Here is a 23754-nt window from a genome sequence, read left to right as displayed (position 1 = left end):
CTTGCGAGGTGCTGGCTCGGGCTGAAGTGTGGGTACCTCTGCATCTGCCGTGGAGTGGGGGCTGGGCGCACAGACCTGCCTCTCAGGGAAGCCTCTGTGCAGGTGTGGAGAGAAAAGGAATGGGCATCTCTAGGCCCACCCCCGAGTGGTCTGAGAGCTTTGACAGAGCAGACCAAGGACACCCCTGACCAGTGCTGCATTTAAACCAGTACGTGAAATTCTGAAAGAAAATCATTTCTGAGCAAGCAAATATTGTTCCTTTGACTGCTGGCATCTCCTCCCCGCTTCCCTGCTTTCTCGGTTTTAATATCCTAGATCCTCAGGATTACCAGGTCAGAGAAGGAGCCACAGAGGAGGGAAGGAACACTGAGAGGGAGACTTAACTCCTTGGAGAGGGTCGTCCTAAAACCATCTGCCCAAAACAAATGAGGAAGACACCAAGAGGGCACAGTTGTAGGCTCAGCGTTTCCACCAACGATGCGACTTCAGGCAAGTCAGTTTCCCTCCCTGGGCCTTCGTTCCCTCATCTGTACGACGGGGATGAAACCAACATCCCCACCCAGGGTTGTGAGGATGAAACGCTTCCAGTGCCTGAGAAACTCAAACGCTGGGCAAGCCGCTCAGCTCTTCCTCATCTAATGGAACTCGGCCCTGCTCTGATCCCTGGTCCCTCTGCTCTTTGGAGAGAGGGCCAGCCTAGCTCATCTCTGAGGAGCGCCTGCTCGGCTGTTCTGAGTCACCTGTGGTCCCTGCATCCCTAGGACAGGCACCCCAGCACCCACCTGTACTCGGCTCCCCAGCCTTTGACAAAGCTCATGCGAATGGTGCACATGCGGGTCAGCTGGTACACGGCCTCGAAGCCCTGGTTGACAGACTGAGCCAAGAGGGCGGCAAACTCCTGGTTGTTGAAGATCTTCAGGTTGCATCCTGTCAACAGGACAGAAGCAGAGTTCACGAGGATGAAGACCGTACTTGTCCTGAGCTCCCCTCCTGGTTAAAGCCACCTCCCAGGTCACCCAGACCAGCGTTTCCACATTAGCCACAGACTCCATGCTCAGCCACCTGGTGGGGGCAGCCCGCATGGTCTCCACCCTGAAGCCACCGCTGCTTCAATAGGGAGGTGCAGCCAACACAGGTGTAGGGGGTGCCCAACCCTGGTCCATAAGTTCTAGTCCCCAGAGCAGGGGGAAGGCTGAGGGAGACAGTCAGGTGGGGGGCTCTTCCCTGGGTGAAGGGGCCAGGCAGGACTCCAAGGAACAGAGAGACAGGGCTGGGGCCCAAAGGCCCCCTTGGTGTGGGGCATGGTCGGCCACCTGGGGAACAGAAGCCCATGCCCTTCGATGGAGGGGGCACCAGACAGGGCAGCTGAGAGGCTGCCCAGCCTGCCATGCCAACAGGAAGCTCAGCAGAGGGTCCTGGGCACCTTCCACCTAGGGTTCTCCGATGAATCCACCTCTGCTGGGACCGGGGGTAGCGAGAGATCTGGGCACAAGGCTGGGTTAGGGTGACATTCACAGGAAAGTGAAGGTGTGTGCCTAACTCTCCCAGCATTACAACCAGAGACAGGCACACGTGAAGCATACAATAAATCTCCTGTTTGAAGTCCTACAGCCCAAGGGCCAGGAATGTGTCAACCAGAAAAATAAAAGACAAAAAAGCACATGCCGGAAATGCCCCAAAGGTGAGCTGAGGTGACACTCACTAGCGGGCCAGCACTGACTGCGCCCCTCGGCTGGCTCTGTGACTCTGGGCTGGTCCCTTTCTCTTCTAAGCCCGTATCTCCCTTGTGAAAGGAAAGGCTGGCCTCAGGAGTCCCCAGCTCGGACATTCCAAGAACTAACAGCCAGCACCACAGCCAGCTCTGCCCGAACCAGAGAGGCTGGGAGGGCCGAGGGGTGGGCAGAAAGCCAAAAGTGCAGCTGGGCTGCTTCTCCTCATCTTCTCTGAGGGGACAGGAGGTGAAGCAGGGCTCACAGCGGGCTCCAGCCCCCTGCCCAGCGAGCAGCAGAGGAGCACACACCCTAGGCTCATCCTGGCTCAGCCACTTACTAGCTGTGTGTCCTGTGCAGATGGCTTAACCTCTCTGAGCTTATTTCAACATGCCTCCTTGCCTGAAAAGCTAGAGTAACTGGAGAGGACTAAGTTAGCCCCAAGATAGACATGTGCTCTGTAAATGCAACCACACGATGTTCTGGGAACAGAGAGCACCACTAGCATCTCAAACTGCATTCTTCAATTGACCTTGCCCATGACCTGCTGCACCACCATCATCTGCGACTTGGTAGGCAGGAAGACATGCCACACTCGTGCCATAGGCAATGGCCTGAGCCACACACTCTCCGCCTGCCAGGCACAGTCCACGCTTTGCAGCTGCATGTCCTGGGAGGAGGGGGCCTCGGGGGCTTTCTGCCTCTGCTTTCTATGCAAGATTCTAGGTAAGATCAGCCTCTTGCCTGGTCTTCTACCCAGGGCTGGCCCTGTCCACACCACCCTCTGAAGTGATTCTGCCACCCCCTTTCTGAGTCCTACTCAGAAAACCCTCAATAGTCCCCTTGAATAAATGTGATCTAGTGTCCTTCTGTGGCCTGGTCCCATCATATTTTCTAAACACGTCCCCGACTGTCTTAAACAGCCTCCACCACAGCCAGAGTGCAGCCCACATGTGCCTTGCCCTCCTTCACCTCTAGGCCTTTGCCCACATCATCCCCTCTGCCTGGAGCGCCCTCACAGTCCCTGCCCCCATCACCCTATGCCTACTCCTTCCACACTGGTGCAGGCCCATGGCTCCTTCCAAGCTCAAATGCCTTATCCTCCATGAAGCTTTCTCTGAACCATCCTAACAGTTAAATGCTTTTCCCCTTGGATCCAACAGCATGTGACCTGTGCTGCTTGCTTTGTGTTTAGCACCACCCTCCCTTGTATTAAGCACATTTGGGTCTTTGCCTTGTACACTCAGCTGATGGGTACACTCTGAGGGAGCAGCAGAAGGGCTTCCTGTACCCTCCCATCCCCCTGCAGCTTCCAGCATGGCTGTAGAAAGGAAGGGAGGAAGGAAAGTAGGAAGCAAACAAGCATACTACCTCAGCATCTGTGCACACAGGCAGGAAACAGGTACCCACAGATCAAAGGCAGACCTGTCAGATGCTGCATCTGTTCTGCAGAAGTTCCAGGAGGTCACAGTAAGACAGCAAGGCACAGAGAAAACCCATGTGAAGCATCTCCAGATTGTCAGTGCAAACACCAATGAGGAGAAAAGGAAGAAGAAAGCTTTCCAGCATCCCAGGCATGCACCACAGAGGAGAGGCCCTCAGGGAAGGGGTGTGTAGGTGGTGGTACCTGGTGGAATCTTGCAGACGGTGGCTGGGTGCCAGCCATAGCGCTGGTTACAGTTGGGAGACTGCACAAAGATGGCGCTGTCACTGAGGCATTCTGCGAAGACTTCCCCTCCGATGTAGTACAGCCGCACACCCCGCCCTAGAGAGATTCAGGTTAGTGTGGACCAGGTCTCTCTGGTCCCCACACAGCGGTCCTAGCACCAGCCGCAGCTACCACAGGAGGCAGAGCTGCAGTTCCAGGTGACTAGTTCTCTACCAGCATCACCAGGCAAATGGGACCCAGAGCCCAGGCCTAATCCCACCAGAAAGTGATGGGTGATGCTGGGTCGCTAAAGCTAGGGAGGCAGACAATGAGAGGAAAGAGCACAGGGTAAGTCTTAATGGTAGCCTCCGTCAGTGATCTGCCACAGGCCTCAGCCAAGTTACTCAGCCTCAGTTTCTTCATCTGTAAGATGGGGATACCTACCTCATGGGTGCCTGGTGAGCAGTAGCTGTTGCTGCTACTACTAGGTCCCTTCCCCTTCCAACATTCAGAAACTCATGTAGTCAACCTACCTGCAGAGTTCCTCAGGCAGCAGACACCCTGGGAGCCCTTCACTGCAGGCATGGCTTAATTAACGCCACCCCCTGCACCTTTCTCCTCTCGATGCATTTTTCTAAAACATTCCATAGGTTTATATCATTCACTTTTTCTTCATCTCTTAAATCCACTCCAGATGGACAGAAATTATTTTTAAACTGGCCCTGCAACTCAAGCGGTTATATAAACCCTCCAACAATGAGTCTCTGCTCAGCCAGGGGATGTACTCTTCTGCCTGGAAGGTCTCTGTTCCCACTCCAGGGGGGAGAGGGCCTGAGGGCCGGGAAATGGAGCCAGATTTCACAGGCGCGACATGGAGTGGGATGGAAACCAGGTGATCGGCTACAGGCCTGCCACCTCGTCCCACAGCTGTCCCCCGCCCCCACTCCCCTGCTCTGCCTGGCTCAGTGCTATAGGACTTGGCACCTCGAAGACCCCAGGGTGCTGGCAGACCCAGGGGGCCCCAGTATTACGTCAGTCAAGAGCAGGATGCAGAGGTGGAGGTGGGAAGACAAGATCCAAAAACCAAAAATGTTTGTTTGGGTAACTTTTAAAATACTATTTTTAGATATACAGAAGTATGAAGTGAGTAAATAAACCTCTGTGTATACCACTGCGGGTCTTTTTAAAACAAGTGGGAGGCTGTCTGGGAAGGGTACGGGCTTAGGGGCAGGGGCTCTATGTCATCCACTGTGTCACACACTTGCTGTGTGCCCTCTGCCCCTCCCTGGGCATCAGGTTATTCCCTGGAAAATGAACACACTGGTCCATGGCTTCCCAACTTTTAACTGGAAAACCCTCTCTCAACATGAAATCTGTGAAGGCCCACGATACAAGCAAGAGCAGAGGTGCTCTGGTTCACATGGGCCCTGACCCCTTCTGCCCTGCCCAGCTCTTGAGTTTGCTCTAGAGCCCCTCGGCCACCGTGTATGCACTGAACAATGTCTGAGAATACCCACCCTCTCTACACCATCTCTACGACCCTTCTAGGTGACTGGATCGCAAAGTTGTGAACATCCTCAGCATGACAATTTTATGAACAAACCGAGGGACGCATATCAAGGCTTCACCTTCCGTATACTAAGTGATCTTTCACCATGGGCTGCGGCTCAGAAGACAGTGTTAGCAGCGGTGCCGACCCGGCCGCGGGCAATGAAAGTGAAAGAAAGTAAAAGTTGCTCAGTTGTGTCCGACTCTTTGCGACCCTATGGACTATACAGTCCATGGAATTCTCCAGGCCAGAATACTGGAATGGGTAGCCTTCTCTTCTCCAGGTGATCTTCTCTTCTCTTCCCTTCTCTAGGTGATCTTCCCAACCCAGGGATCGAATCCATGCCTCCCGCATTGCAGGCGGATTCTTTCCCCACGAGGGAAGCCCAAGAATCCTGAAGTGGGCAATACCTGTCATCTTTTCACCTTTTCTAAGTTCCTAGGACAATTATACAGGAAATGAACAAATGAAAGATGACTCCTCCAAGACAGACTATCCACCTGTCTGCTCTCAGTACTTTAAGGGTATTTTTATTAAGAGAATGGCACAGTTGCCTTTCTCAAGAAATCCGAGGGTCTTCCTCTACTGCTTTCAAATTTTCAGAGATGGTCTCTGTCTGAGGAGGGATGAACAGGCAACCTGGATTCTACCTGTCTTACCCTAAACAAGGTGACACAGAGCCTGAGGGGCAGGTGAGGGAGGCGCGGCACGGTGGTGGCCGGTGGGTTCCCGCGGGGGCTGTGGTGGGCTAGGTGTCGTGGCGGGGTAACATGGCCGCCCCTTACCGATGTGCCTCCGTGTCAGCTCCACAGCCGCGTTCCGGTTGACGTTGGAGAGCAGCCCCAGGCAGAAGCGCTCCGAGTTGGAGGGGTCTGTGAAGCCGTCTACCGTCATGGACGGCTGTGAGGCGTGGAATGTCTCCCCGACGCGCTGGTTGAGCTCGTAGTAGGAGATGGAGCACCAGAAGGCCGGCTCGCAGTAGGTGACAGGCTGCAGGTCTGAGGAGACAGGCCAGGCTGCTGGGTCAGGGAGTACTCCCCCAGGCTCTGGGCTCTTGGATGGGGTCCACTGGATGCTCTGGAAGACTGTTTCCTCACCTCCTGGAGGGCATTATAATCTCCCCGCCCTTTTCCTGTGTAAAACTCGCAGGATCTAGGGGGGCAAAACCCTCAGGTGTTGGGAGACGCATTCCGCCCGCCGTGGCACTGTTCATTTACTTTGAGCTCACCAAGGCCCTGCCCCGCCTGGCCTTAGGTCAAAGCAGTCTTCACGGAGGTGCTGGGCCAAATCTGAAAGGCCCTGGGACCAACAGACACCTGGGCAGATGCACCAGACAGGCCAGGAGTGTCCACTGCAGTCTGGTCCCGCCACCTGCCTTTCTTTCAAGGTCCCCATAGCAACCTGTGCTGATCTCTGCCCCCCTAAAAGGGCCTGCAGCTTCTGGTTCTGCCTGACCACGGGCCAACTCCTAGCCCATCTCATGGCAGCGTCCAGGCCTGTGAAATGGCCAGATGACAAGGCTGGTGCGATGCTAGGTGTCCATTCGTGCTCAGCAGTTGCAACCACATAGGCACCGCGTGCTGTCTGCGGTGTGAGCTGCGTCCCTGCCGTTGATTAGAGAAGCTATCTCCACACGCATCCAGATGCCATCCATCAGGGCGGCTGAGACACACACACTCACCTGAGGGAAACTCTGAATTTATCCCAGTTGTCAGTCTGTGTCTCAGTCAAGGGCACCTTAGAGCAAACTGCCATCCTGTGAGGGGGTGGTTCTCAGAAGAGGTAGGCACCCCGGAAATAGAGGTTGCCCTTCACGTGACCCCCATGTCACCTTTCCCGTGACTCGTGCCACCTCCGGCCGTTCCAGGCTCCACACCTGCCCAGGTGCCCTCCCCCTGCCCATCTCTGTGTAATCGCTCATCTCAGGGTACATCCTCCTGGCCAGGAGCCAGGCCCTCATCATTCCTCATTTGCACCAGTGCCTGCCCTCTGACATGACCCCCCTGCCCCCTCCGCACCCCAGTCACCCCTTCCAGCTGTGCACTGCTCCCGGGACCACATCCTGCACTCTGCCTCCTCGAATCCCACGTGCTGGACAATCAGGGAGTTTGCTGCTCTCACTGCTCCATCACGGGTCATTCACCTTGGCTCTTATTAATACATATATACATATACATGGATGGTCATTCAGGGTGCGTCTCTGGGGAGCTGGTAAGAGAGTCCAGGAGGGTGCACTGGACCAAGTCTCAGCCCTGGCCCGAGACCCCTGCTCACCGCCCGCCAGGCAACTTCCCAGAGCGCGAGCCCACGAGAACTTCTGCTCGGCTCCCCAGGCCGCTGACAGTGTGTAAAGCCCAGGAGAGAAAAACCCAGAAGTAGTTCCAGGTGGGGCCAGGTCTCCCTGCCGGGTAATGCGGCCCTGACCTCCTTCCAGGGTCAACATCCAGGATCCCATCTAAGGGTGAAAAGAGGGTCAGCACACACAGGAGGAGCTGCAGGCAGGTGACCACCCTGCACTTGCCACACCCAGGAAGAGTCACCGGAGGGTCAGGACACCTAGATCAGGTTTCTCCACCTCAGCACTGTTGAGATTCGGGGCCAGGTAATTCTGTGTTTGGGGAGAGAGGGTTCTGTGGGCTCCAGGATGTGTGCGGCATCCTTGGCCTCTAGATGCCAGCAGACCACATCCATCTCGCCCTCCCAGCTGTGACAGTCAGAAGGGCCTTCAGACATTGAGAGAGGTCTTCCAGGGGGCAAAATCTCCCCCAGATGACAGTCACTGCCCTAAATGTTTGATCAGGTCATGGAGCCCAAGCTTCAAGCCAGACACAGACCAGCTGTGTGTTGGTGAGCAAAGCTCGGAGTTTCAGTGTCCACATCTCCCCCTAGCCACCCGAGTGGAGAATCTCCTTTCTCACCATGCACTGTTTTTGGATGGACTGAGAGAATTCAAGTGGAGAGCAGGGCACACATCAGACACTCAATAAATGGTGTCAACAGCAATTAGAATAATTTCGGTTATTCAAACTTGAGAACATCCTGTTCTTGGCCTGACCTCCAACCAAAGAGGGCAAACCGTCCTTGCCCCTCCTTCTCCTGCCAGGGTAGAGCAAGGGAAGAGGAGGGAAGGCAGGGTGTCCGGGCTACTTAATGGCGAAGGGGGTGTGATGGGGGCCAGAGCGACCACAGCCCGCGGCCAGTACCCTGGAGGCTGGACTGAGCCATGTCAGCCACATCCGGCTCTGGCGTTGCTTGATGTTTGACATTCCAATGAGATAAGTTATATTCTAAACAATGTGCTCACTAAAATGTGAGCTATGTTGCTTTGGAAAGCTTAAGAAAAACAACCACCACCACCTAAGAAACGCAAGTGCTCTCCAAGCCTTCAAAGTGGCCCGGCAACGTGTCAGATCCAGAAGGTACTGGGGAAGTGCTGCGGGCCCCACTTCCCAGAGGCAGGCTCTGCTGACTTTGCTGCGCAACCTCAGGGACATGACGTCCCTCTCTGGCCTCAGTGGCCCAGTCTGAACAGTGACTGCAGTGTACTGGAAGCCACTGAAAGCAGACTATGAAGGTCATGGGTCACCCTGAAGAGGCAGCCGTGACTGATCTGGGCTGGGTTTGGCTTCCCTAGCCAAGTACAGAACAGAGTCCTCATCCTCAAAAGATAAAGCCAAGTCCAGCAGCCCCTGGGCTTAGTCCAGGCAGAAGGCAGTGAGCCAGGCTCCCAGGAACACCAGCCCAGCCCACTTGTCAAAAGAAGGGAAGACAGCAGGCCACCCGCTGGGTAACATGGGGCCAGAACGCCATTCTGGTGATGTGTAGGCTTCAAGGTGTCTCAGAATCAGAGAGAGACTTGGGGTCCTCGCCCAGAGGCTCTCCCAAGCAGATCTGAGCCCTTATCTAAACATCCCTGCAACTCGCAGACGCGCACTAAACAGTGTTGTGGAAAACACAGGATGCAGGAGTCTGACACATAATTAAGCAGATGGTAGTTTGGGGAGTGGAGCCGTCAGGCCAAGGCCAAGTCTGAAGGCTGCCATTTCAGAGAGTGCTGTCTGGACGAGCTGACCCACGTTCAGAAGCAGCACCCCAGCCATGCACTTACTGTGGTCTGCAAACAGCTGCCAGTCAGCCCAGCCTTTCACCTCTCCCCTCCCATCATCCCTCAGGGCTTCCTGCAGGCACTTACGCCAGAGGAGCTGCCCACCCGAGTACGCTCCCCACCTCAGGGGTTCTGCCTTGAATGGTGCTTTATTTTTAAACTGCAATGTCTGCCCTCATTTCTTTTCCTACTAAAGGACTTATCCACACCATGGTTCAGAACAAGACCAAGTCAGGACCCTGGGAAAGAGAAGACGATAAACAGGCTAACGATTAAATTAGACAGCTACTAAAAGAGCACTCAGCTTGGCTCTGAGCTTCCTAGCAGACAAGGCAAAAAGGGAGCATGAATGAGACCTGGCTCTGGTTGGCAAAAAGAAAATTCTTACCAGTTCTGTAGAGAAAATAAAGCTTGTCCTGGGCACTAAATCTTAAAAGAACTCTTCAGTGGGGCTACTTCTCCCCCACAACAGTCAATACAGTCAGCCAACCCACCCTGGATTCAAGAGTATCCCAATAAATGCAGAAGCAATTTTACATAAGGCTTCTTCTGGGAAAAAAAACTCTGAACATATGCAGCTCACAGGCTCTTCTGGGAGGACAGGGTAGGGCGACCTGCCCCAAGGAAAGTGGTTTCACTTCCCCAGGCCAAGGACTCCACACACCTGGTGTGGCAGCCGATGGCATGTGCCCAAGGCCTTCCCTCCACATGGCTCTGCTCCCAGTCAGACTGCTGAGTTTGTGCTAATCCCTCTTCCTGGGGCAGAGGTGTTGCAGACGCAGGAACCTCCCGCTCCAGCCACTCTCGGCCCCCAGCCCCCACCGCTGTGGTGAGGGCCAGATTCCTGGAGGGGCAGGGGGCACTTAATTCTTGACTGGCCCCCTGCCAGCCTAACGCACTGCTGGCTCTGGTTCTGAGCCCAATTCCAAGCTGGCATGGACTTTCTGTTTTGTTTAAGGGAAAGAAAACAGAATAAAACCCAGAAGGCAACACTTGGATTAAGGGATGCCTATTAAAAACACGTGCAAGAGATCCAAATCCGGGAAAGGAAAGGGGGGAGGCCCAAGAGGGGCAATTAGCTTTCCGCTGTACGTCGAGAGCAGGGAGTGGGTGAGGACCGGGCGCGCCGATGCGGCGGAGCTGAAGGTCAGAGCACCAGCGCCCGCCTCTGTCTGGGCCCTTTGGAAGGAGACTCCACACCCTAGGCCCCATCTACCTTCCCACCGCCTGGACTGCTCGTCCCCCTCATCTGCTGGGACACGACCTTCACGGCCCAGCTCAGGTGGCTGTGAAAACATTCTCTCACCCCTGGTGTCTGAGCCGCCTGCCCACCTAAGGGTCAGGTTCCTGCCGGCCCAGGCCAGTCATCCCAGCAGCCAGGCACTAATTCCCAGTCTCATGAAGGATTAGGCAATAAGCCCACTTTTACCCAGAAAGGACCCCTGCTCTGTCAACCTAGGACCAGTCTACTGAGACCAAGAACAACGGAAAAGTCTCAGAGCTGGACAGACGCCCGGGAGTCTGACGGTCCAGCCAGCAGTTGACTTCCTGCCATGAAGACGTCCGCCTGTGGTGTCCCGAGCTTATGGAAGATGAGAGCTCAACGAGGCCTCGGAAAAGACACCTGGGATCAGGTCTGGGCTGTAAGGGGGTTCCCTGCCCTCTCTTGAGGGGCCAGGGGGTCTTTCTGCTACCTTGGCCACCATGGCCCCCTTCTCCCAGCAGGAGAAGAAGGCAGCCTCAGTCCAGGGCCCTCTGGGAAACCATCACCTCCTTCAACTCCAGCTCAGTTCCTGCCCCTGGACACTCCCTGGTACCTCACTTACCCCAGTCAAAGCCCCTCCAGAGATGTCTCACTCTAAAGCAAAGAACAACTTACTCACAGGCAGGATCTGGCTTGTTATCTCTCTCCACCTCCCCCCTCCTTCCCCTGCATTTGCTCCAATCCTTGACCTAAATCCTTAGGAAATTCCAGGTGACTCATCCAACACAATGTGTAATAACAGGAACCTCACCTGCTCACATCCCTTCCCTGCACAACAAAGCCCTGGGATCTCCCCAGAGCCTGCCGCTGGCCAGAGGCTGAGCTGGCTCTCAGTCACTCCTGGGGCTCCCCCATGAGGCACCCCAAGTGGCTTTACTGTGGCCAGAGGCTCAATCTTTTGCCTGGAGCAGGAAAGAAATGAAGTAGCCAGATGTCCTATGCCTGCTTTCTTTTTGTATAATAACTTCTTTACAAGAAATAACAGGTGTCCTGAGATGCCCAGATGTCTCCGGGGAGAAGTCTCCATGTGCCCGTCAGCATCCTACCGTTCGGGACATGCTGGCCGTGAAAGAGGAATGCAGAGGTGGTGTCTGTGTGCTGCCCCAACCCCGCCTTTTATCTGTCCTGCAGCCCACTGCCAAGGACTGTAGCCCCCTCTCCTCCCCACACCTGCTCTCCAAAGGATGCCCTTGAACCCCCGAGGAGCTCTGTCCTTACACCTCACTTGGCATCTCCACAGAACCTGCCCATCCCCTGCCCTCAGCACCTCTCTCCCCTCCGACTGTTGGGCCCCATCCTCCACCTGACCCCCAAACCTCTTCCCGAAGCATGTCTCATGAGTCCATCCTTGGGTCTCCCTCTCCACGGTGTCCATACACTCCCAGGACTTCAGCCGAACCTTTGTCAGTGTTTCCCAAGTGAGGTCTATAGAGTGGTCCAATGGGAGAAATGCTGGACCAGCCAAGCCTCCTTTCTGCAGGACTCTCAGAGACTTTACACTGCGAGTGCCCTAGGGGCCCCAAGAGTGGGCATGAGACAGGTTTTCCAACTCATCTAATGACAAAATCATGTCTCTGACCCCACTATGGGCAAGGCTATCACACATGCTAATGGCTCTGAAGCTGCACCTCCATCCGTGGCCTCTCTCCTGACCATCCCACTACTTCCAGGACTCAGGTGAGCAGAGGCACCTCCCTGTCACCCTCCATGCCAAACCCTGTCCCTCATCTCCTGCAGTCTGGCCTCAGTGACACGGAAGCCTCCTGGTCTTCCCAGTTAAAGCTGGTCAATAAATGCTGCTGATTCAGGCCCATGGTGCTCTCAGATGCCTTCTCTCCTGCTACCCTTTCTCTAAAGCTTTCATCTCAGCCTCCTGCAGTGCTACAGCTTCCTAAGTGGGTTTTTTGGGAGGGGTGGGGCAGGGGTGGTAGCCCCAGAAATTTCTCCTAAAATTTAAATTCCACATAGTGGCCAGATTTATCATTATGAAGCCACCATCAGATAAGCATCCAAAACTTGAAACCCACCATCTTGCCTTATCCTGTAGGCAAGACGGGGCTACGTAAGTGTGGCCTTCTGTGCTCTTTTCCCAGCCCTGCCAGCCCCCTCAGCCTCATCTCCACTGTGCCTCCCACAAGCCAACCCTCCACGCTGCCAGCCATCACCAGAGCTCACCCTGCCCCTTCATGCCAATCCTTCCATTGGCAGTGCCCTTCCCTCCTCCTCTGCCTCCGCGCAGCCTCCTACCTGTCCTTCAAGGTCCGGCTCACACGGGTCACCACAACTCTGAGGCCTCGCCACCCTGCCTGGCACATACAGTCCCTCTGTCCTGTGCGCTTGCTCCCTTGGCATTGGGCACAGTACATCACCGGTGACAGACACCTCCAGCCACTCCACCAGACACAGTGAATGTTTAAGGGTCTTCAGCTCTGGACCCCCAGCATGGGTACATACTAGGAACTCAGCGAATGAATGAGTAAATACGGAGAAGACACTGACCACCCTGCATGATGTCCCCACTGGAATGCCACCATGCCCTCCTTTAAGCCCTCAGGGTATTGCATCTGCACCTACCTCTTGTTTTACACAAAAAGTTATTTACAGTCCTGCTTACATATCCCATCAAGGCCAACAACACCTTGATGTCAGGGTCTGGGGCTCCTCTTTGAATTCCCCTACCTGGACTGGCATACAGAGACCGAGCAGGAAGTGCCGGCAAATGGCTGAGTGAGGAAGAGACAGGCAAGCAGGCAGGGCTCCCCGCCAGGAATGACATGGGACACCAGGACCCTCAATGTGACACTTGTTCCCTCCCTGAGCCTAGTTCTACTGAGTGAGAAAGGGGAGAGCTGGTCCAAGTGACCGAGCAAGGCAGGGTCCTGCTGCATGTTGGGGCACAAGCTCTGGATCCCCAAGGCCTGAGGTCTCCATTCTCTAGCTGTGTGAATGGGACAAGTACATTAACCAGTCTGTTCCTTGGTTTCCTATTCCATAAAATGAAAAGTCAGAGCACTACCACCTCATTTAGTTGTCACGAAGATTCAGTTAACACGTAGGAAGTGCTCTGAACAACACTCAGTAAACAGCAAGTTCTCAAGAAATGCCAGCCATTATCATCACCATCCTCTCATCTCCATCCAGCCCCAATGCCAAGGCGATGAGACTGCAGGAGTCCTACCAATGGTTTTGAATGGGTGAAGGCTGGGGTTCGAGGGCTCATCAAGCAGAAAGGAAGCCGGGCCTGTCAGCACCGAGTCTCACCATGAGTCCTTCATGACTCGGCGGCTGACTCGTCCCCCCATTCACATATTCCCAGCAGAGTGGCACCCCCTCTCTGTCCACCAGGCTTGGAGGCTGTTCCTTCATTTGGAAGAAATGGCCTCAGAATTCCTGACCCTCAGACAAGAGGCTGAGGGACAGGGCAGCAGGCCGGGAGGATCGTGCCAGTTGGGCACTCTGCCTTGGGGCCAAGTTCAAGGACATGCTGTCATCCTGGTCTACGCAATCTCGAGGAGAATGCAGAGCGAGCACCCACCCAGGACAAATTTCAGTCTGAACCACCAGGTCAGGCAGTGGGGTTGCCAGGTCAAGCACCAGCTCTGATGTCTGTAGACTGAAAGGGCTGCCGTGGTGGGGTCAGAGGGGTCAACCTCCAAAGCAGGAAGCCCAGAGTGAAGTTCACAGTCATGGCCTTCAAATTAACATGAGCTTCCAGCCTTCAGAGTTTATATTTAATAACTCCATCAGTCCTTTCACATTGGGAACATACACCATCGTATTATTTTACAAAGACGTTAAAACAGATCCCCCAAAGTCACATTTCACACTGCCCACTTGTCAGCCTGTATTAAAGGGTTTTCAAGCAGCTCCCACATTCCAAATGATGCTATCAGTCAAGGACTGGGAACAAAAGCCAGGCCAATCCACTCCGATTCACCAAGTTTGGATATTAACTCTTCCTTTCCCTGAGCCACAAGTCAAGTCCCAGTGATACAGGCCAGAACAAAATCAAACTCACATTTTTCTAAAGCTACCAGACCAACTCAGAAAAAAAAATTCCCCTAAATGAGAACTGAACAAGTATTTCATTTGTTTTGAGCCCTCTGGAAGGCCCCACACTGAAGCCAAAAGATGCTCCTGGATTAGAAGAGCAAATCTCACAAAAAAGACCCATAAATCAAACATCTGAGGGAAGGTTGTGGAAATGATGGCCCAGCCACTCCAAAACATCATGAGATAATGCAAGATGATCAATGAGACATCTAAACATGGAAATGTGTTTACAAAATAACAGAAGATAGAAGGAAAAACTGAATATGAAGTATTATTTCAAAGGCAAAGCACAAATATATGTGCCTGATCCAAAAACATCAGAGGACTAAGATAAAATAAACACCTTTGTGTTAGGGTAGAGGGATTATGGGTAACTTTGCATTTTTTTAAAAAAAATTCCTTATATGGTACTGTTTTAAATAAAAATGACATCATTGTCAGATGAGGTGCTCAGATGAAATCCAAGTAAGTGTATCTGAAACAGTCCCCGAAAGCTGGGGGCTGTAGTCTGCACCACTGCCCGTGGCTTTGCATCAAACCACACACGGATGCTCGCCGACCACAGACCCTCATGTTTCTACAGCACAAGATTCGGGGGATTTTCATTCACTCGTGTCTAACCGCCTCCCAGGGGAAATACAAACCTGGCCCACGCTGCTTTTCCTGCCACCACTGCTCTCAGGTTTCCCATCCTGTGGGTGACCCCAGAAGCTATGTAAGCAGAAACCTGATGGGTTGTGCTGGGCAGATGGTGGGGGCCGGGCTTGGGGGGAGGAGCCTCACCTTCAGGGCCTCCTCCCCACACCAGCCACCAGCCAGGGCTACAGCTAAAGGGGGTTCGAATCATACAGACAAGGAGCTACTTACCCAAGTTATTGTGTGCTGGGGACATCGGATTCGGGGAGAGGTTTGGAGAACCTGCGAGGTGAGACATTGCTGTGAGACTTCAGAAAAGACTGTTGGCCTGGGAGCCAGATGACAGAATGTGTACACCAAAGTGCAGCGGGAAGAAAACCCTGGGCTGAGCCCCCACGGCCCAGGAGAAGGCCGAACTTCATATATCCTTGCCTGTACGCTCCCTTCCCCAGGTCCCAGCTGCTTTATCTGTGCAACCAATAGATGAGCAGATGACCTCGGAGTCTCTTCCACAACTCAAGGGTTTGATGCGTCTAACCAAGCCTGCAGCATGGGGCTGCTGTGGTCCCAGCCTGGGCGCACAGACCCCATACTGACATGCCCTGTCAACTGAGCCCCCAGAGGGACAAAAGGAGCAGAGGAGACCCTCTTCCCAGGTGTTCCAGGCCCCCAGCAGCGAAAGTGAAGCTTGCAGCCGCCCAGACCCCTCTCTGCTCTCAGAGCTCAGGGTCTGCAAATACCAATGCAGGCATTCCCAGGTTTCAGGAAACTCACCAAGCTGCCTCAGACACCCCACAACTCAGCAACCAGACTGACATTCTATGCAAAACATGATGTTACACATGGGAAAAAGTCCTAACTACCCAATTCTTCCTACTCTATTATCTTGACTCATTACTCCCGGTGGGTGGGTGGGGGTGACCCACACAGCATCAGCCTTCAGAAAACCAAGCTATTGCTTTTCCAAAAAGCAACACTGGGCTGGTCCCTCCATTGTCCCTGCACCCATGGGGCTCCAGCTCCAGAGAGTTGTTTACTGACTGATAGCCCTTTGTGCCTGGCTCCACTCCCTGAAATCTCCAGTCCTCACCACTGGGCCTTCAGCTTAGGCTGCCTTGAGCTGTGAGCGGGGGTCTGCTCCTGCTCCTCAACTCAGCTGTGACCTCCTTGAGGACCAAGGGGAAATCATGGGTTTCTGTCTCACCCCTAGCACCCAATCTTCTGGGGGATGTGGAAAAATCACAGAAAAAGCCGAGCTTTCAAATCTTCCATGGTATCTGGACATGGCACTGCGTAGCCATGGGACTTTGGCAAAGTGGTTCAAACACTTTGAGCCTTGATTTTTTTTTTTCCCCTCAGGTATAAAATGGGAATGATACCATCTACTGTGTGATTTGTAGAAATGAAGTGGAATGGTGCACACAAATATGCCTACATTATGGCTTGTACACAGGAAGTGCTTAGTAAGTGTTGGTCTGTTTCAGGCTGGTCCAAATCACGGAGACCCAGGAACTGGGACCTTCTCTCTGGCCTGAACAGACATGTGCACATATTTGGGAAGACACGGGGCTGGAGAGCTTCGGGCTCCAACTGAGGTGCTCCTCCCGTCTGTTGGCAGGGAAGTCAAACCCATGAGCAATTGGACTGGTCTGAGTGAAGAGCAGAGAATAAACGGGAGACCCATCCACCCAACCATGGGCTGGCTGGGGTCCACAAAGCCCAGGGGCCCATATTCAATAAACATTCATGTCCACAACAGGGTCCTACAGGTACGCTACGGGCGGAGATGAGGAAGGGAGGACAGAGAAAGGAAGGGGAAGACAAAGAGTTGAGAGGGTAAAAAGGTGGCTGATTGTCCCATATAAGACCTTCTTCTCCTCTGGTCTGTTTACACAGGCAGACTTTGTGTTACTGTGCTTTGCAGATGCTACTTTTTTTTTTTACAAACTGAAGGTTTGTGGCAACGCTGCATCCAGCCAATATACTGGCACCGTTTTTCCAACAGCATTCATTGACTGCATGTCTTTTGTCCCCTTCTGAAAATTCTCACAGTGTTTCTAATTTTTTAATTATTATTATATTTTTGATGGTGATCTATGATCTTTGATAGTTACTATTGCAAAAAAAGATTTTGACTCGTTGAAGGTTCAAATGATGATTAACATTGTTGAGCTATCAAGTATTTTTAATTAAGGTGTGTACACTACTTTTTTGGACATAATGCTATTGCACACTTAACAGACCAAGACAGTATAAACATAACTTTTACAGGTACTGGGGAACAAAAAATTTGTGCGACTTGCTTTACTGTGGTTATCTGGAAGTGAAACCACAGTATCTCGAAGGTATGCGTGTAATCCTTCCACAAACCTGAAGAGCAGCAAGGAGGGAAGGGGGAAGGAGAGGGAGAAGAAATACAACATCTGCAGAGATGTTGCTCAGGGAGCTGGCTTCCCATGCCAGCATTTAAAGCTGTGAGCTTATGGCAGGCACTTGGCATCAAATACAGGTCTCCAGTGCATTCTGCCTGGGTTCACACCGTTATCCACTCATCAGTGGTGTGTGGAGGTATGTGACACGATGCCCAGGCTACGTATCAAATGACCACACTTACAATAAACATGCACGTCCCCTGCATCCTTCTTTTGGGAATTGCACTCTCTTCTGGGCTATGTGCAGGGCAGGTGGCCCTGCCACATCGGACGGCTCTGCATACACGAGGCATGCCTGCCGTCATCAGAAGGGAACATCTGCTGGGCTCCCTCCTCCTCACCCAACCACATGCACCGCCATGCACATGCGATGTGGCAGCTGGGGTTCAATTCAAGAAGCCGCTGGTCTGAGGCCAATTTGGTCCCAGAACAAATGAGGCGGGAACATCTGGAGATGTGGCTGGAGATGCCTGGGCTGGATTCCCTCATGGCAGGAACACATAGATCACATTTGGGCATCACACAGAAATAGATGCTTCGGGGCCTTGCAAAGATCTTGCCTCTGTTCCAGCGCTCCTGAGCTGTTTCAGGTGATGAAGCCCACCCTCCATCACACTGCCAGCAGCATTCCATCTGCTTTCAGCCCGCAGGGGTTCCGCATCAGCCTCTGGTTACACCTGAAGCTTTGAATGACTGGCCCTCTTGTCTCTGGAGGAGAGCGCTCCAGCCACATGGAGCTCTCACCCACCCCAGAACTCACCAGCTCTCCTGCCCATGCCCCACCATGACTCTGCCTGGCACAGTTCTCTGCCTGTCCTGGCAGCCTGGCCAAACCCTATATACCTCCAAGACTCAATGCAGGAAAAACCTACACTGCAAGTTACTGCTCAGTCCCCCAGCACTTTGTCCCCAGGCTGGGCGGCATAGCCCTGCCTGTGCTACATATCATCTTCCATCAGGGCATACAGGAGACAGCACGGGCACTGCGGGCTGTCTTGGTCTCCCCCACACACCACGAGCCACTCAGGCTCCTCCTCTATCCCAGATCTGGGCCCATAGTGATTCTCAGTAAATACTGGATGGAGGGACAGACAGAAGGATGGAGAGAGAAAGAGGGGAGAAGGAATACAGAGAGAGAGATGGAGGAACAGAGGGAAGGATGGGGAAGGGCAGGCACTCAGGACTAGAAGCACAGACTCCACAAGACTCTGACCTGCATCCATGCTGTGGTTCATCTGGTGGTCACTGGTCTCTCCATCTTCACTCAGGTAGCCTGGAGGTGGGGTTTCTGGGAATTGAAAGGAAGGTGGTTCATTACATGGCCTCTCTGGTTTGGCTCTTGAGACGCCCTTTGCAAACTGACAGATTCACGCCACTGCGCCGGGGCGGGGGCTGAAGAGCTCTGGGCCTCGGAGCCCTGGCTCTCGCTGTCCCTGTGCACCCATCCCCCCTTGTTCCCACCTGAATCACTCTGAACTCTGTTCACACTGTCTGACTCCCAGTCTGAAGTGCCTATTTCTACAGCCTCTGTGGGGCTAAACTTCTCCCTATCCCTCAAGACCAGGTTTAAGCCCACAACCCCCACCTGGCAGTGGACTCACTCATCTGAGGGCAACTGCCTCAAATCACTCTCTGGCTCTACCACTCACCCCCGTACCATGATCTTGAGGGGACGTCTCAAGTGGGATGCAAGCTGCATGAGAGCAGACTACCATGCATTTCTCTCATTGAGACCCGGGCCCTGACTTCTCTGCTTTGCTGAACAAAGAGAGTCGGCAACCCACCCCCTAGGGATCAGGACCACCTGTGACGGATGAAAGGCCGGGTCTGTAAAGCGGGTCCTTCCTTAACGCTCCGACCCATGCACACACAGGCCCGTGGTCAACCTCAGCACGGTGAGCTCACTCGGGGCCAAAGGCTAGTCCAAACTAGATGGCTCCGAAAGGAACACGGCCCGTCTCTGCCCCAGCTACCCTAGTGCAGGGTCTGGCCAAGCACTGCCAAGCGGTTTTCCTGGATGCCTGGAGTTCTGGTGATTCACACATTATTTGCATGTAAATGATGGGCTTCTAAAAACATTTACACTCTGACAGGAGAGCCCACTCCTCCCTATGGAGTAAAACCTCCCACCCAGGTTGGAACCCTCCCGGGGCTTACTTACAGGGCCCGTTCTCCACACACTGCCCGGCCCTTGGCCCCGGCTCGGCCCACTGCCTCTGCAGCCCCCAGACCTTCGGGGATCCTGCCTGAACTCCAGCCCCGGGCTGAGAGGGTGGTGAGAGAAACACAGCCTTGCTATTTCCGCTTCCAAAATAAATGACTGCACCGAGGCCGGGCGGAAGGGTCACGCCGCTGCTCCTCCATGCCAAGAAAAGCATCATTAGTGAGAGGGGAGCCAAGGCCACGGGTCTTCTCCCCACAGGGACGCGGGTCTGAGTCAGGGGCCTCGGGCTAGCGGGTGTGCGGAGATGGGGTGACGGGGCCATCCTGCGCCCGCCTCCGGGGCTGGCTTCAACTGCTCGTGGGTGCTTACCTGGAATATTGCTCTGGGGCTCGATACCGGCAGGGAAGTTAGTGTTTTCGGGGATGGAATGGCTGTAGTCGTCCAGCGGGGGGAACTCGGCCGGGATCTCTGTGTGGCGGGGCACCAACACAGGAGGTAGAACTGTGCAGAGGAGATAGAGCGGAGAAGGGTCAGGGTGGATGCCAGGCTGGACTGAAGCCCCGGCACCCCCAAATGCACCAGAGGCCCTCCCTCGGGGAGAAGAGGGGGAGAGCAGGGGAATGCGAAGCGGGGTTAGGGGAGAGGAAGAGGCGGAGGAGAAGGATGCCCCGGAGACACCTGCAGATCCCACAGAGGAGGCTGTACCTGGGGTCTCTACCCTCTGATAGTGGTAGGGATTCACGCAGACCTCGTCCTTCTTCATGTTGAAGGCGAACTCACACAGCTCCATGGCCCGCAACTCGTGGTGGCTGTGCAGGTCGGGCCATCGCCACAGGCGGCAGTAGATGACGTGGGGGAGCCCCTTCCGGTGGGACACCTGCAGCCGGCCATCCAGGGACCTGTGGATGGACAGGAGGAGCAGAAACAGACAGTGAGGGGGATCTGGCCTGCCTCCTTCCCAAGTCCAGCCCGCCAAGCTCCTGGGAGCCTGGCAGAGACTCAGAAAGCTCCCCCCCACAAGCAGCACTTGTCCGGCTCGCAGGCAGAGGGCCTGCAGATCAGAGAAGCTCTGGGAGTGCTGGAAAGGGCCCAGGAGAAGAACAGAGGCCCACCCAGCAGGCCGAGGGCTCCCGGGCTGGCAGAGCAGACCCCGGAGCCACCAGGCTGCGGGATGACTACCCTCCCCAACCTTGAAGGGAACGGCACTGAACTGTGCTCTGGAAAGGCCAGGCGAGGCGGAGGTGGGCAGAGGGGCCAGGGCTGAGCTAGAAGATGGGAGTTCTTCAGGAGCCGACATGAGGACCACAGAGATGCCGCAGAGGAGGGTGACAGCACGCAGCCCGTCTCCAATCGCTCTCCATGCTCACCCAGTTCCTTCCTCATACACAAGAAAACAAGGGGGAAAATCCCTTTTTCAGCTGGGGTCTGCGATGAGGTGGGGAGTGAGGGAGGGAAGTGAAAGGGAACCTTAACTGGTCAGGGTCTACACAGCAGCCCTCTCAGGGGTCCCTTTCCGTGTGAGGGCTTCTTACCGACTGGCCCAGGCGCCCCGTCCATGGCCCTCCCCTAGCTCAGAGCTCAGGCCTACATGGTCGTGTGTGAGCACAGCTGCGACCCTACTCCAGGCCTGGTTCTGCCTCGGTCCCCAGCCCAGCTCAGCACAACCCACCACCCATGGAAGTGTCCTGTCCCTGTGCAAACCATGCCTTCTGTGGTGACTTGGCCTCTGAGCAGTTGACCTGGTCCCCTGCCCCCTGCCCAGGCTAAAATGTGGTCCTTGATGGACCAGTGGTATGTGTCCACGGGAGCTCTTCTAAAAGGCAAAACCAGAGAGCCCACCCCAACACATTACATCAGAATCTTCCTCTAAAATCCCCACGTCATCAGCCCAAAGGAAAGCTGGAGCAGTGCCATAGGCTGTGACGACTGGGGAGCTCGAGGAGCAGGAGCACCATCAGCCAAGAGTTAGGTGGGAGACGGGGCTTCTGAAAAGATGCAAGACTTCAGGGACAACCAGGATTAGACGGGTGAGGAGAGTCCATACACACAGAATCCTTTATCAAGGGATTTCCCTGGTGGTTCAGTGGCTAAGACTCCATGCTCACAATGCAGGGGGCCCGAGTTCAATCCTTGGTAGGGGAACTAGATCCCGCATATCATCAACTAAAGGTCCTGCATGCCACAACTAAGACTTGGTGCAGCCAAATTAAAAAGAAGAAGAAGGAAGAAAAAAAGGAATGCTTTATCTAACAAGTATTTCATGACCTCCTACTTTGTGTGGCACAAGGGATACAGTGGTGAGGAAAACAGAGGAAAAGAGGCCGCGAAGCGGTCCCTGCTTCCACAGAGCTTCCACGGGCAAGGCCGATGTTAGTCTACTAATCAGGTCAGCGACAATGATAAGCAAAGAGCAGGGAGCTACAAGTGCATATGGTCCTGGGGACAATGCTTCACTGAAGGGAGAGACGGCATCACTGAGGGGATGGTGGTTGACCAGAAAGTCTAAAAGGCAAGTAAGCAGACAAAGTGGGCCTGAGAGGAGGACATTCCAGGTAGAGAGAAGAGTGTGCACTAAGGTTCTGAGAAGGTGGAAAGCACAGCGAGGAGGGAGACCAGAATGGAGGCCAGAGTGACCAGAGAGGAGGGAGGCTGGGGCAGCAGGAAGGGGTGTCTCTTCAGGGTCTCAGACTCCATGATGAGAGGTTCTGCCTTCTTCCTAAGAGCCAAAGGAACCCTCTGAGATGTGTAACTGGGAAGAGTGTGTGTGTGCATGTGTGTATGAAAGAGATAGGCCCCGCGATTATTCTGGCTGTGGGGACAAGCAGACTGGAGGCAGTGGTGGTGGAAGAGTCAAGAGTGGATGAGATGGGGAATTCTCTGATGGTCCAGTGGTTAGACGACTCGCTGGTTTCACTTCTGAGAGCCCAGGTTCGATCCCTGGTTGGGGAACTAAGATCCCACAAGCGGAGTTGCAAGCCCCTCACCACAGAAAAAGAGCAGATGCAATGGATGCTCTTATATATATATATAGAGAGAGGCCCCCAAAGGCAGTACTGCCCTTCCTACAAGAAGGCTCATCCTGGGACCCCACTGGTCAGTGGGCAGGACATTTTTGATGGCTGGGCAGGGCTGGTGGAGAGGCATTTGAAGCTCTCTCTCTCTGCCCCCATTTGACTGAGGGCACCTGTTTTCCTGAATAAATGGAATTTATGGACACTGTGAGGGAGGGGCCTGCCAGATGCCACCAGAAGCACCAACCAAAGAGACAGAAACAGGAATCCAGTCAAACCCTCTGAGTCACTGGCCTGGGCAGGGGGAAGGACAGACAGAGGTCAGAGCTGGGCTATGGCACAGGAACTGCCGGGAGCTGCTGACTAAGGGCAACTCCAAGGATGTAATTACCTCCCTCCTGTGGGGCCCCAGACCAAGGAACCCCAACAGCCTCAAAACAGTAATTAGCAGGCAGAACGAGAGAAGACAGCCTGGGACTCGCCCCTGAGACACGGAAGGCAGAGGGCCAGATGTGGAGTCATGAGACCTGGGGTCAGGAGGAGGTTCTACTCTTCCGGCTGTGAGATCCTAGGCAAGTCTTGAGGTCTCTGGGCCCCTCAGTTACCTCATCTGTAAAATGGGAACATTCTCCCCCCACTGCTGCCCTTGACCTCACGCAATTTTCAGTATTCACTCAAAAGTGCTTTCTGGGGGCTTCCCTGGTGGCTCAATGGTGAAGAATCTGCCTGCCAACGCAGGAGACACAGGTTGACCCCTGATCTAGGAAGATCCCACATGCCACAGAGAAACTAAGTCTGTGCACCACAACTACTGACCCTGTGCTCTAGAGCCTGGGAACCACAACTACCGAGCCTATCCACCCCAACAACTGAAGCCTACATGCCCTAGAGCCCATACTCTGCAACGAGAGAAACCACTGGAATGTGAAGCCCATGATTCAGAGTGGCCCCGGCTCACCGTAACTAGCAAAAGCCCACATCCAGCAACAAAGATCTAGCACAGTCAAAAATAAATAAATAAATAAATAAAATTATTAAAAAAAAAAAGTCCTTAGTGAAGTACCAACCAATGAGCATTATTCTTCCACATCACAACAGACCCTCTCCAAAGCCAGCCCTGGATAAGTGAGGTAAGCTGTGGGGCTGAGGGGGAGAGAAAGGGGGAGTGGGAGGTGACTAGTGG

The 23754-nt window shown here is 54.1% G+C and overlaps 1 protein-coding gene across 14 annotated transcripts in view; it reads right to left on the bottom strand.

The window, feature by feature from the left end:
* SMAD3 (SMAD family member 3) overlaps window positions 1-23754 on the bottom strand; it is a 127535-nt gene that overhangs the window by 6083 nt on the left and 97698 nt on the right. For 12 of the 14 annotated variants that reach the window (XM_081511860.1, XM_081511859.1, XM_081511871.1 and 9 more), the window contains 7 exons: window positions 20266-20459; window positions 19930-20061; window positions 18610-18684; window positions 15196-15246; window positions 5692-5904; window positions 3337-3474; window positions 783-927 (listed from right to left, as the gene is read on the bottom strand). In XM_081511860.1, the coding sequence (XP_081367986.1) occupies window positions 783-927; window positions 3337-3474; window positions 5692-5904; window positions 15196-15246; window positions 18610-18684; window positions 19930-20061; window positions 20266-20459 (948 nt within the window). The remainder of the gene's footprint in view (window positions 1-782; window positions 928-3336; window positions 3475-5691; window positions 5905-15195; window positions 15247-18609; window positions 18685-19929; window positions 20062-20265; window positions 20460-23754) is intronic. The other 2 variants (XM_081511863.1, XM_081511861.1) reach the window with 2 other exon arrangements.

The sequence above is a fragment of the Giraffa tippelskirchi genome, chromosome 7 (genome assembly GCF_054371585.1).
Source record: "Giraffa tippelskirchi isolate mGirTip1 chromosome 7, T2T-mGirTip1v1.2.pri, whole genome shotgun sequence".
Taxonomy (NCBI): domain Eukaryota; kingdom Metazoa; phylum Chordata; class Mammalia; order Artiodactyla; family Giraffidae; genus Giraffa; species Giraffa tippelskirchi.
Note: the sequence above shows the minus strand (reverse complement) of the source record. Positions and strands in the feature narration are given on the sequence as shown.